A 14,361-nucleotide genomic window follows, 5' to 3' on the forward strand; every position below is an offset into this window, starting at 1 on the left:
GATCAAACTGAACAGAGCCTGCACTGGTTTGCCTTCTAGCAAAGGCAAGAAGTGGTGTGCACGGGTATTTTGGACTCATGTTTAGGTAGAGGTTTTCGCAGTGGAAGTACCAGCAAGAACATCATTTTCCCTTCTCGCTTACAGCTGAGAGATGTAACACCTGATCAAAGTGAGCGCAACAGATTTGTTTAAGGTTTGTACAGAGCCTGTGGTGAAGCATGTACAACATCCTGGGGGGAGGGGGTAGAGTAACCTGACATCATAGAATGAGTGTTGATTCCCTCCGAAATGTAAATAAATAAGTGTTGGGTTAGATGGATATGCTCATACATATTCCTGGAACTGCTTGCGTCAACACCATCAACAAATTACTTCATAAGGACAAGAAGATCCTGATTTTTAAGATGTTCTCCTTTCTAAAGTTCATGATTATTTTGAAACCTCAGAGGCGTTTCTGGACCTATATAGAAATATGGTTATCGTGAAAACCTGAAATTGCTGCCAGGAAATGAAGCCTAACGAAAAACTGTGTATTTAGAGGGATATACTGCCTAGTTTTCCACTCGTCTTCATGCAGCTGTGTTTATTTTCTGTGGGAGCTGCTGGGACTAAGAGCACTATTTAAAACTGCTTATTTTGGGTGGGCACCTGGCTGGGCGTTGGCTTCTCCCACAGAAGCATCCCATTTCTCCCAGCCTTTGCACAGATGCTCTTCTTGCAGATCAATTCTGAGAAGCTGTGTGAATACTATCGCTCTTGCGGCTTTGATGTAATTTAAGTCTAATTCTTGACATTATAGAACAGTACAGATAACTGATGCTGGTGCTGGGGTCGCTGTAGCAACCTGTGAGGCCGTGGTCTTGCCCAAGGGGCATTCAGCACTATGCTGAAGAGGGTAGCTTGTTTCCTAAATATATATCAGTGCATATATATACATACCTTGTGCATCAAGGTGTTTCTGGTTTCCTGAAGAGACTTTTACAGCCGAAACTCCAGCCTGACAATCATTTCCTCCAGCACTGACAAAATTGATGCATTTCATCCCTAGGAAATTCTGTGTGCTTGACGTGTTTGCATGAAGTGTTTGTCAGCTAAAACCAAAGACTGTGCAGCATATGCTATGTTTAGTTCAGGGGATCTTGTGTTAAGCACTGTGCATTAATTTTAAATATGTGACAGAAGCTGTACCAGGCTGGTTGATGCTGGTGATGGAGCTGGGAGCTATGAATGTTTCAAGCGCGAGACAGGCACTCTTAGTTGCAGGACAAGAGCTGTAGTTAGAAAAGCTGGGTTAAACACCACATCAGAAGTTGTCTGTAGCAGAAAGGAACAGAACAGTCCCTCCAAACTGAAGGCAGTGGTTTAGGGTTGTTAGGGTTGCCAGTAAGGCTGCCCGCTTCTCCAGATCTTGCTCTGGGTTTGAAGTAGGCAGCTGCTGTCCCAAAGCGGGAGGCCATTTGCCCCAGTCTGCCCTCTATTTGGGGGCCACCCTCTGGTTTCCAGCAGCTGAGTACGCCTGTTGTCCCTGTATCTAGCCCTGGCATACCTATGGGGTACATGTGAGTGCTAGGACAGTCAGCAATCACCATAATTTTTAAATACTAGTACACCAAGAGAGAACAATGGTACATGAAGTTTTTTCCTTTTTCCCGGGTGGCTCACGGTCTGTATGGGAGTATCTCACATTGCATTTTCTGTTTGAAGCAGCCATGGTCAGCTGGGGCTGCAGGTTGGGAGCAGAAGTCACACCAGTACAGGAGCAGGATTGTTTGAAGCAGTTCTGAGGATCAGTTGATTGCCTTGAAATGTTTAGTGTTGCAAAGATATTCAATAAATAAATACACACGTTAGACAAACAACACTAAGTAAGAAAAGTTCATTTCCAAACTCAGCTCCTTGTTGCATTTCATCTTTGTATTGATACAGTTCATAGAATCATAGAATGGTTAGTGTTGGAAAGGACTTTAAGATCATCTAGTTCCAACTCCCCTGCTGTGGGCAGGGGCGCTTTGCACAAGACCATGTCGCCCAAGGCCCTTTCCAAACTGGCCTTGAGCACTGCCAGGGATGGAGCATTTACCACTTCTTTGGGCAACCTGTTCCAGTGCCTCACCATCCTCACTGTAAAGAACTTCTTCCTAAAGACTAACCTGAACTTCCCCTGAACTTTCTTCCTTATATCTAACCTGAGTTCCCCTGAACTTCATACCGAATGGCACATTATTTTCAGCTTAGGAGCTGGCTGTCAGGTTTATGGTATATTTAAACACATCTCTCAGCCATCCCCAGAGAGCCTTTTTCCATACCATGGATGCAGGAAAGGAAGCTGGAAAGGAGGAGCTGGTGCTACAGTGGGTCTGTCTATGCTGCCAGCACTGCTGCCAAGCTCCCTCCTCTCTCACAGGCAGCAGTTAGGAGACATCCATGTAACATGGAGCCCAAAACCGTATCAACTATGTGGCCATATTGTGCAGCATCAGCAAATGGGACTTTTCCATACAAAGAGAAATAGTTTGTCCATCCCAGGAAGGCAGTCTCTAAATTCAGATATTTTTTTAGGTATGCCAAACCCCTGAAGATTAAAAGTGCTCTATTTTGGTGCTGAGCGGCATATGGCTTGGTGGGTGTTTGGAGAAGCATAGGGCTGCTGACAAAATCATGTATTCAAAGGGAAGGGTTGGGTTTGTGTTTCTTGCCTCGTAATTAAAGTGTTCTCATTTGAAGAGGATAAATTATTTTAAATGTGGGGGGTTTTCCCCCCTTTTCTAACTGACTGAGGGGCAGGCTTCTCTCATGTTTTACTCTAGCTGTGTGTTCCTGAGGCGTTCTCTGACCACAAACAATTTTCTTCTGATTTGACAAAACAATCCTTTCTTCCTGTGTCTCTGCCCACACATCCCCAGTGGACAGTTACGTTGCAGTACAAAATGAAACACATTTTTGGCTGTGTTTTGGAGCCAAAACTCCATTAATTGCAGATCCCAACTTTTTAATTCTTTACTGAAAAAATGGATTTGTAATTTGAAGAGAAATCCAGCCTAGAGGCAGCTACCCTGGGCTTTTCTGTAAGCTGTCAATGTGATTCAGGCACCTTTGGGGCTGAGGGAAGTCACTTCTGATACTAACAAGGGAAGAAAGTTATTCTGATATTAATTCAGGATAATTGAGGACTTCTTGCTTTTAAAATTAAAGCTTGCTGCTGGTGGGGCAGGCATGAAATAAGACAACATGAGTGGTGGTTTCATCCCTGTGAAACCATCCAGAATGCCCGTGGTTGCGGTCGCAGCTGCTGGTGCTTGCCGTGAGGTTTCTCTAGCTGCAACATGGGTGGTGGATTTCAATGCACGTGCAGAGGAGCAGGTTGAGGTTCCACAGCCACTCCCCTCTGCAGCAAACCCCCTTTAATTTGGCCCTGTGCAGGCTGATGCTGCAGCCCTGAGCCTGGTGACAGCGGGACTGTGCCAGGTGGAACCCAGCATGATGCTGCTGCAGCAGGAGCTGGGGTCTGGTAGAGTCCCAGGGAGCACGGCCTTTCCTTATGGCCAGGGAACATGGTCATGACGATGGAGGAGTTCTGGCATCACAGGACACTGAAATGTGCGTTTTATGATAAGTGTTTGTTTTTATTTTTAGAAATGATTTCTGCTGTGGTAGGAGCTATGCACACACTGATGTTAAACAAAACATTTTTACTTTACCAGAACTTGAGAGGCACAGAGCTTGAAAGAGTTACGGGGTTATCGAAGATGTCCCCTTGTCAGTTGCAATGTGTCAGTAGCCATGCAGAATTTTCTCGGTTGTGCAACATGTCATGCCGGGGCTGGGGCTGGGAAGGGTGAGGGCATTGAAAATATTATCAGCTAGTAGTGTGAGGAAAGTTATCATAGGACTATGTTATCAGTAAAAGTTACAGAATACTTGAGGCTGGAGGGGAGCTCTGGAGAGCATCCACTGCACTTTGTCAGGGCATGGATGGGTAACTCTCTTTTATGCCAGAGTACTACTTCATAAGTGTCACCAGCTCTGTGTATAAACATCGTGTAAATATCCCCATCCAGGTAGAACAGGTGCATCACCTCTCCCCGTTGCAATCCTGCTTTCCTCCTGCTGTTCCGTTCCTCCTGCCTCTTCCTCTTGCCCCTTCCTCCTGCCTAGCAGAGAGCTGCATGGGAATTAAATACTTCCATTTTGGTGCTGCGACTCCTTATTCAATAACGTCCCGGTAGGAGGGAAATGATGCAAAAGCAGTAGTGTGGCAGATGGCTCTGCAAAAAAAATCTGCTCAAAAGAAATGAGCTGAAGGGGCTGAAATCAGCCCTGACGCACTCATGCACGTAGGTAGACAGGAACGGATCAGTGTTTTCAGAATAACATGGAGGTTCTGGTTTTAGGAAAAAAACCCAGAGATAATAAAAATACCGGTCCAGATTCTCAGATAGTGTAAATTTCTGTCACTGCAAGAAATGTGCATTAGACAGTTTTGTTCAGATAAATGCACTTCTGGCTCTGTTTTGTTTTTGTAAAAAGAATGGAAAACGCTGCAGACATCCGCGGGCTGAGCACAGAAGGGCAGTGCTGAGGGCTTCAAGCTCTTATTTCCTCCCTGTTTTTTTTGGTAAATGACTAATACAGAAGAGGGGAGGTTACCTCACCTGACAGTAGCCTGCTGCGTTCCTCTACATGGGAACATTATTAGTATCCGCAGTTGTTTTACAAACTGGTTTTATGACATTTTCGAAACCCACTAGAACTTGTGCTAATGATGGGTAGCTATGGTCCTGGTGAGCATCAAGATGACCTGTCTGCAACATGTCAGAAAACTATGTGTGTATGAATGATTAAAAATTGCCCTGAGAAGAGCAGCAGTTGATAAGAAAAATACCTTTGCTGTCACCACTATTTTTTAAGCGTCAAGATAGCTCCTGGGAGAACAGCACAGTCTGAATAAACTAGGAGGTATTTATAGTGCTGGAGCATAAACAACGTGTCTAAATCGGGTAGCGGAGCAGAAGCCTGGGTTTGCTATTCACTGCGATAAGAAATTAAAATGTTTAGCATAAGACTGATATCTGACTCTTGCATGAATGTGTGCATTGTGTTCCTTGATCCACTCTGCTCCCTTGATTTCCTTTAGCAAACATGCTTAATTTGTTCAATCTCTGACCCCTGTCTGTTGGGGCAGTTTCTAGGTCTCAGTAATAAATGGTGAGTAAGCATTAAATGTTCTAGAAAGGCCTGCTGCAGATTGACATTTCAAGAGAAACAATGCTCTCACTTGACCAGTTGGCTGCTTTGCTCTGTTCTGTGGTATGTCCGACATCCTGAGTTACTCATCACCCTCAGTCTGTCCTGCTGTGTGTGTATTGAGGGGGTGCCTGAAGACATGGATGAACCTCCATGCCAGTGTCTCTCCAATGGAATTGCAGGCTCGTGGGCAACAGCAGGCTCTCCGTGCCTTTTCCCCTTTTTATTGCCTGCTGTGCAGAAGGGGCGCTGCTCTTGAGGAGCTGATCCATAGGGCTGCTGCTTTGCTGTGAGTCTCATCTCAGTACCTGTTTGTGTCATAGTCTAAGAAACCAGAGATCAGTGTAAAGAACAAAATAGGCAGCATGGGGATGTTCACCCATTCCAGAAGGTCCTGGCCAGGGCAGGGTGAGCAGGTTGTGTCTCATGTCTTTCCCTGATCCCATGTCTCTGATAAATGGCTGCTCTGTTGCTGCCTGCATCCTGCCACCTGGAACATCCCCGGTAGCTTCAGGCAAGGCTTGGAATTCACACACTTCTGTTTCAATGAGTTCATAGAGCATCTTTTTACAGTTGGCACCCTTAAGACTCCTTTTGTCTCTTGTATTTCAGGAAATGCTTTTTTGTTGTTTTTTTTTGTTGTTGTTGTTGTTGTTCTTTAACAAAAGGGTTTTTTTAATTGAAACATTGCTTTAACAGTGATCAGCAGCACTAAAGGCATAGATGGCAAGGTGGATGCCCATCTCCCTTCTACTAAACAAAATCAAGCTGCAAAAGTGCCAGTGCATCAAAGCAGACATTGACAGCAGACAGCGGCAAGGGCTGTCAACCACAAACTGACAGAAAGTTTTATTGCAGTTCAAACCATCGTTGGTTTAATAAAAAAATACCCCTTGAATTATGATGGGAAAATGTTAATGCTAAGAATAGCTGTTCTTTCCAAATAGACGGGAAGTGTTGCAGTTTAGACACCACGCTTTCTGCCTGCTTAGAAACCCTTCCATCAGGTTGCGCATTTCTCAGCCATGTGTAGTACAGCCTGTCATTTTAACTTACATTAAAAAATAACGTGGCAGTGAACATTGAGAAGGAGATATTTGAGAGCATCATTCACTCAAGAGTTTGGTTTCTGACCTCCCATTTTCTGGCTTATCACAGAGGTCGGACGTCTGTTGACATTTCAGATACAGAGTGGCGGACGGGCCAGATGTTAACATCAGGATATCACACTGTTACTTGGCTTAATGGGATAAAACCACTTCCTGGAAGAGGATAATTTGCTGTGGAAATCATGCAACTCCTTTTTTCTACAGCAGTCAATCTCCCCTTAGTCCTGCAGGAGTACAGGATGAGTGTGGTATACTTTTATATCAAGTCTCACATCAAGCTTTACCCTTGCCTTAGACTGCAGTTGTAAATTAGCTTTATTTTTAGTAATTGGTTTAACATTGACAAGTGATACATTTTTAACACTTATTTTTGAGGCTTTTCAGATAAATGGCAGGTTTAAGGGAGGTAAATACCCCCTGAAATGAGCAGTAAAGCATGTGAATGGGAGAGCCACCCGGCAGCACAGGCAGCCTCTTGGACCCTGCTAGGGTCCAGGCATTTTAACATGCATAGCTCCTAAGAAGGGGAAAAAAAAAAAGAGAAAGAAAAGTAACAAAATACAAGCATATTTGTGCATTTTTGCCACCAACTTCTGCTGGAGGATTTCCCTTCACTCCAGTCCTGGCAGGTGGGATGACAAGATGCCCTTTGTGGGGCCATTGGGATGATTGCTGTAATGCCAAAGTAATTATCTCTTTCCTGACTGGTTAATCTTAAGTTTTCCGTGTTTCCACGTTAAGAAGGACACCTCCTGGTGTTCACTGCGCCTAGCCCTTGGCTAGCAAATTGCAGCCCAGAAACACAAAAAAGATTTAAGGTGAAATTTCTGCTGTTACCTTGGAGAGAGAAGAAAACCGTATAACTTTGTATGCCTAAATAGCTTCTGAAGACCTCGGGGAAGGGGAGGGCTGTTAAAAGCTTAGTGGTGACCTATGATTTGTCAGCAACTTCTGTAATAAAATGCAAGGAGGCATATAAATAACAAGCATGCCTGTGATTTTTTTTAAAAAACCGTGTATCACAAGTTCTAGAAAATGCCTCAATACAGCCAGCTCCAGCTGAGTACTTTAGAAATAGTTTGAAGGTTATTATAGGGTAGAATTAGTCAAAGCACTTATTTACAGATTCTTTTGTCCTCCATCTGCCCCTTTATTACACCAGGAAGACAGCCCTTGTTCCTTGTGATGCCTTTGCCTTTATGGGGAACTAGTCTTACCCTGTAGCAAAGCTAAAAGCTATCAAGATAATTAATGGAATTACCAAGATTTCAGATGCTGAGGGATTCTGCCCCCAGCATCATCCCAGTGGCACCAAACCTCTTCTTGTGCTACGTGTTTATCGAGCGAGCGTGCTGGGAGCTCCGGTTGCTGTCAGCAGTGTCTGAGTGTTTGCATAACCCTGTTTCTCATTGGTGTTTCCTGGAAATGAGGTACTGAGTACAGAGACAGAGAAAAAAATAAAAGCTTAAACAGCCTGCTGCTTGGCCAAGGGTGGAATAATTGCATCAACTTTTTCAGCTCAGCTAGGGCTCTAAACCCAAGAGTTCTACCTCATTAGAAATAACAACTTGTAATTGATAACTTGTGATATGACAGATGATAGATGCATTATTCTCCAGTGACAGCACCTTGTTCAGACAAAGCAAATGCTGAAAGGAGAAGGCATAATTATTAAAAAAACAAGCAAAAAGCAAGACAAAGCAAAACCCCAACACTTTCATATCAAATTGAGGAGAGAAATCCATCAGTTTAAACTGTGCTCCTACTCCAGAGCTGCCCTGCTGTATGTTATTTAAGGAAGTTAATGGAAAATTTTCCTAAATATGCATGGCTGGAATTTTCTGGTGTTACAGACCGTGGCATTATGTGTTGGACTCTACAGAGGAATTCCCGGTCACTATGGGTGGGTGTAAATGATTTAATTTTATCAGTAGCTAAATTTCAGATAAACTCCAATGCCAAAGCTCTCTGAATTACGTTTCAGGCTCTGCCTGTGAGGAGATATTTCCAGAACTTTGCTCTTTTCTTCTTTTAAGCTCATTCAGTTGAAAACAGTCAGCTCCTGGTTTTTGCAAAAGGAATAAAATTCCTGAAAGCAGCAAGACATGATCTGGGTAGGAGTGGTCCCAAATATGCAATAGTGAGTGTGAAAGTAAGGGATATTCAGACAAAATAGCACTCGTTGCTTCCTTAGGAGCAGTGCTTCTGGGTGGCAATCTCTTCCCTTGGACTTAGTGAACAATGGTTTTGCAGCTTCTGTTTCTGAATAATAGAGAGGGTTTTTATCAGCTCTTTGGTTCAGGTATTATGCTGGAATATACGCATAAGTGTACCTCATTTTCAGGTGTGGTGTTGTGATTGGTATGCAGACAGAGCTTTGCTAATGTGCATTGCAATTACCAGCCATTAACAGCTCTGGAGAGCACTTTGTGGTGGAAGCTTCTGTTAGCAGCGATGAACAAAATGCATCAAAACCTTTTACTTTGACAAGTGGATGGGTTTTTAATTATATGTAGTGCATACAGTGTGTTTGCTTCCAAATGAGAGTTTAAAATTTATACCACAAATGAATATTAATAATATAGACAACTCGGTAAAATTTTAACGGGCCTGTTGACATGATGAAGGCATCAGGCTGCATAACCTGATGATGAATAGCTTCTTAGTGGAAACAAACAAAAAACCCCACAACTCCCCACTACCCCTCCAAAAAAAAACCAAAACAAACAAACCAAAGCCAAAACAACCCAAAACCAAAAAACCAAAAAGCCTTTCATACCGATTGAAGGAGAGGAAAACTTACTTGCTCACGTTAAAGGCCTGATCTGTTAGAGGCTGTTGGGCTTGAGCCCATGCCCACTGCAGTGTGCAGTCCCACCATAGATATCCATCCTTGAAGTGGCCTGGCATGACTACCAGCCTCCTGCTGGTTTGTGTGTCTTATTTTTGAGACATCAGAAAGAAACTACATCTGCAATAAATGAAAAGCCTATATTTGTCTGAGCATAAATTAATGGAAAGTAATTCTGAGATAGTTATCAGGAAGGGCTGTTATTGGTGAGTTGCACCCAAGTGCTCCTGCTTTTTCTATGGGAAAATACCCACTGATTTTTGGTCTGGTGCTTTCCTGTCCAGGCAGACTGTTAAGACACAGCTCATGGTGCAAGTAAGGGAAGAGCCAAGCTGTGGGCAATGTGTTTTGCCCGCCACACTGACGCTGTGTCGAATGCATGAACCTGCCTCAGCTGTGTTAGTTCTACCCTTGCTGTGAGAAGCAGCAGAATTGCTTTTGGATGTTCTGAGTGAGATGAGATGCTCCTGATGTGGGATGTATGCGAGCTCCAACAGAAGAAAGACATGAACCTGTTGAAGCAAGTCCAGAGGAGGCCACGAAGATGCTCTAAGGGCTGGAGCACCTCTCCTATAGAGACAGGCTCAGAGAGCTGGGCTTGTTCAGCTTGGGGAAGAAAAGGCTCCCGGAAGACTCGAAGAAGCAGCTTTCCAGTGCCTGAAGGGGCCAGCAAGAAAGCTGGAGAGGGGCTTTTGACAATGGCCTGTAGGGATATGACAAGGGTGAATGGTGTAGTTTCTTGCCACTCGCGTGGTGAGGGACGGAAGCACTAGTTCCCTCCGAACTAGGGCTGAGACATAGAGCATTCACGGAATGCGGGTCAACAACGATTTATTGCGCAGTTACAATCCTTATATCTGCCGCCCAAGCACCTCCCCAGGGTCAGCTGGTTCCTGTCCCTCCTGGCAACCTCCCATCCGTGCACCAATCCCTACAAATGGCTTTAAACTGACAAGGGGGAGATTTACATTAGATACGAGGAAGGAGTTCTTCACTATGAGGGTGGTGAGACGCTGGCACAAGTTGCCCAGAGGAGCTGTGGCTGCCTCATCCCTGGAAGTGTTCAAAGCCAGGTTGGATGGGGCTTTGAGCAACCTGGTCTAGTACAGGGCGTCCCTGCCTATTGCAGAGGGGTTGGAACTATATAGCCTTTAAGGTGCTTTCCAGTCCCAGCCATTCTACGATTCTATGTACACCATGTTTCTGTTCTGGCCAGCGGCCCGAAGGGCTGTGCCTCTCCCGAGCACTGTTGCCAGCTTTAGTTCTCTCAAGGAGGGAGCACAGGTTGTGTGCGAGGACACTTGCAAAGAGCTGATGCTTTTTCTGCACGAAGATGTGGATAAGGGCTCCTGCCATCAAGTGCCTTATGCAACTCTGTTGTTTCTGCTATAATAGTACAAAGGAGATGGTTATAGTCAAGGCTGTTGTCAGCTGGCTGTTTGAAGCGTGTAATAGCAGAAAGGCATTGCATAGCTTATAGCTGGGATTCCAAGGCTTTGCTGAGAAAACAGAAAGGGAAGGGAGAGCCAGGAAATGCAGCAGAGCTGACAGAAAACCTGAAATTTGATTTCTTGTCCAAGGGCTTATCAGAGCACATTAGCACCTCTTAGCATCATCTGCTTGGTGTGACAGGTATTTCCTATAATGACAAACATATTAGTTGCTGCTGTTTATCCTGAGAGGCTGTTTAATAATTTGCATACTTGGTTTTATTGGTGAATAAGATAAATTGATTTTAAAGAAATTACATGCCTGCAAATACTTCTTTCTCCATTGTCTTACAAAGGGTTCCATCAATGGAACAAAATGTGAAGCTGATTTTTCTGAGATTCAGCTAATAAATTTTTCGATAGGAAACAGGTATAACATTCCCTCTTTGAAAGCCTGCTGGCAACAACAGGCTTGGGAGGTGGCAGGATGATAGATCAGGAGGTAGGAATATTCCTGCAGCACAGCAGCTGATGGGGATGGAAGAGGCTAACCAGGCAGGTCCTGTGCCCCAGCATTGTCCTGGGTGTGCAGCATCGCCTGTGAGACCTCATGTGGAAGCAGATGGGAATGGGGATGTGGGTGCAGGTGCCAGCCAGTTCTGTGCACCCATCTGCTTCCCCAAGCCCTGGCAGCGTTCCTGACAGTGTGTTCCCCTCCACCTCCCGTGTTATGCCCCCCCACGCGGCATTTTGATAGCACATCTCTTAAGATCTCATTATGGTAAAAATAATTGTGAGGAATCCACCACTTCCCTGGGAGGATTATTCCAAGAGCAATCAGCCACTGAAATAATTTTCCCCAGGGAAGTGGTGGACCCCCCGGTGTTGGACACTCTTAAGATTTGGCTGGACAGGGTGGTGGGCCATCTAGTCTAGGTCATACTTTGCCTAGAAGGGTTGGGCCAGATGATTCTCGAGTCCCTTCCAACCTGGGATTCAATAAAGCATAATTGTTTTATTTAGTGTTGCCAGTGCAAAGCAAAATCCATACAAGGGATTTCTACTCAACCATCAGCTCTGCAGAGCAGTATTGCTATGGCTGGTTACCCTGGTGGTGTTCTCATGTGAGCCCTTTGGTCATGCTGGAGGTGCAGCTCACCCACCTTGGCAAAGACGGCAGCACCGCGAGGTTGACCATTATCAACTTTTCTATCCAGAGTGATTTGCATTTTAAGCAATATGTTATCTAAAGCATAGGTCACTGGAGTTAACCAGCCATCTGCTTCACAGGCATTGTAGACCCAGGTCCATTTGCATACATTATTAGATGCATTTGTTGGCTAATGAGGTCTCCCTCGGAGGTCAGGTCTGAAGAAGCAGAGGGGGAAAGGTCTGAGCTTTTGTGGCAAAGGTACAGCTGATGAACAGCTGCAGGGTAAAGGACACAGATGGAAAAAGTACGCACTCTTATTACCATTTTTCTTAAAATTGCAGGGCTTTTTTTTCCTAAGCCCATTAGGTATGTGATTGCTTACACTGCACATAGTAAACTGAAACACATGGTGAAAATACACTATAAAGAATAAACTACTGTCCTGTTGGAGGCTGTGGGTAGGAGATAGGATTGTTTGGTCTTAGAGTATGCCCCTGCAGGCATGTGAGCTAAGGTGAGGAGCCCTCAGCAGAGATGGGAGTGGCGTTCAGGTAAAAAAAAACCCTGGGTTCATATTTTTCTCCTAAGAGTTAAAACAGAAAACTGAGGTTTCTGAAGTCTTGTGAACACTCAGACATACTAGCAGTAGAAACTGTTATGCAAAACTAAAACTTGCATTAGCAGTAATGTAAAGAATCATAAGAATGTATTTTCCTGGCTGTATGTCACCAGGCACATATCCATCCTCTGCTCCCCCTCGCTACAGCCCTTCTATCGTTTTTCTTGTGCCTTTCGAAGTTTCCTTTAATTTTATCTTAACTTGAAGGCATTCTTGCCAGCTAAGCAGAGGATGTGTTTGCAGAGGTAGATTTAGCTTCCTGAAAACCAAATGTCATATTTCTAGTTTGCTATACTAGGAAAAAATGGCAGGGTAGTGCTATTTATAGATCGCTACAGATACCATTAAAAAAAAAAAAAAAAGGCAGCAGCAGCAGGATTTCTAGAAACCTCCAGCAGTCCATGGTCAGCGTTACCCTCACGTTTCTGAGGTCAGATGGGTCACTGGGATGGTCAAGTCCAGGTGCTCGGGAGGAGGACTTTTCTCCATGGTGGGAGGCAGTGGGGAAAGACGAAGGGCAGTGTTGTGCCTTTTAGTCATATGTCTTCCCTGCTGATTTTTTGAAGCTTGAATCTCAGCCTGGCAGTGATGAGCAGACTGCTGGTGAAGCCCTTAAAGAAGAATAAATGTATTTCATAGATCATAACTACTGCTTGCTAGTGGGTCAGAATGTGCTGACATCGGCTTGGTTTGTGCATATGAATGCGTGACATGTAGGGTCTGGTTTTGTATGCATTCATCAATAAACTTAGTTTACACTTTAAGATCCTGACACGTCCAACTTTACACTACAATTAGCAGCTATTGCTAATTTAATACCAGGGTTATCAGTTAGCCCTGTATTTCCCCTTTTTCAGCAGCACCTTCAAAAATATCCATAATAGTAGATGTGAATTATTCAGTTACACTCCTTCCTCTATTGTTGGCTCCTTTCACCTTGAGGATGCCAATAGCTACTGTATGTTAATAGGTACTGTATGTCAATGCCTTTTTCTTTTATACATTTAAAAACATAAAATGTATTTTATATTGAATATTATATTATCAATATTGAATATTGAAATGTTAAAAAGCCCCTGAGATTTATGTGCTTCCACAATTGACCATAACTGGTGAAAGTTTTTCTCCCTTGCTCGTTTCAGGGATGACGTGCCAAGCCAGGACTTCCTATACTGAGGATGAGGTGCTCTGGGGTCATCGTTTCTTTCCTGTTATCTCTTTGGAAGAAGGATTCTTTAAAGTTGATTACTCCCAGTTCCATGCAACGTTTGAGGTCCCAACCCCACCGTACAGTGTAAAGGAGCAGGAGGAGATGCTGCTCATGTCCTCTCCCTTGATAGCGCCCGCTGTGAGCAACAGCAAGGAAAGGAATAACTCGGTGGAGTGCCTGGATGGTCTTGATGAAGTTGGCACAAAGCTACCTTCAAAACTGCAGAAAATAACTGGGAGGGAAGACTTCCCCAAAAAACTCCTCAGGATGAGTTCCACCACCTCCGAGAAGGCCTACAGCATGGGGGATTTACCCATGAAACTTCAGCGGATCAGCTCGGTCCCTGGGAATTCAGAGGAGAAACTGGTGTCTAAAACCACAAAGATGATGTCGGATCCCATCAGCCAGTCAGTGGCCGACCTGCCACCCAAGCTGCAGAAGCTCTCAGGTGGCGGCAGGATGGAAGGGAACCTTCCACCCAAACTGCGAAAAATGAATTCAGACCGGTTTACATAACCTGACAGAATTTCCAGCTATCCTTTAGAGCTTGAACTGGCAGCGCGGGCAGGAGAGCAGGTCCTCCACCAGCCGTATGTGTACTAAACTCTCTGGTCCTAGTGTGCCGGGAGGCAGCAGCTTCCCCTTGGTAGTGGTGGCTGTGCTGTAAGTACGAACAACAGAGTGATCGGCGAGCTGATGTTCATTGGCATGTAGTATCACAACACGCATGCAATAATAGTGTGCA

The 14,361-nt window shown here is 44.5% G+C and overlaps 1 protein-coding gene across 1 annotated transcript in view; it reads left to right on the forward strand.

Annotated features, from left to right (window-relative positions):
- Positions 1-14,132, forward strand: part of KCNJ3 (potassium inwardly rectifying channel subfamily J member 3) — a gene marked incomplete at both ends in the record, with an annotated part of 49,830 nt that extends 35,698 nt beyond the window's left edge. The window contains one exon of the mRNA XM_080621428.1: positions 13,549-14,132. Within this exon, the coding sequence (XP_080477554.1) occupies positions 13,549-14,132 (584 nt within the window). The remainder of the gene's footprint in view (positions 1-13,548) is intronic.
- Between the last annotated feature and the right edge of the window lie 229 nt (positions 14,133-14,361).

This window comes from Psittacula echo, assembly GCF_963264785.1.
Source record: "Psittacula echo genome assembly, chromosome: 6".
Taxonomy (NCBI): Eukaryota; Metazoa; Chordata; class Aves; order Psittaciformes; family Psittacidae; genus Psittacula; species Psittacula echo.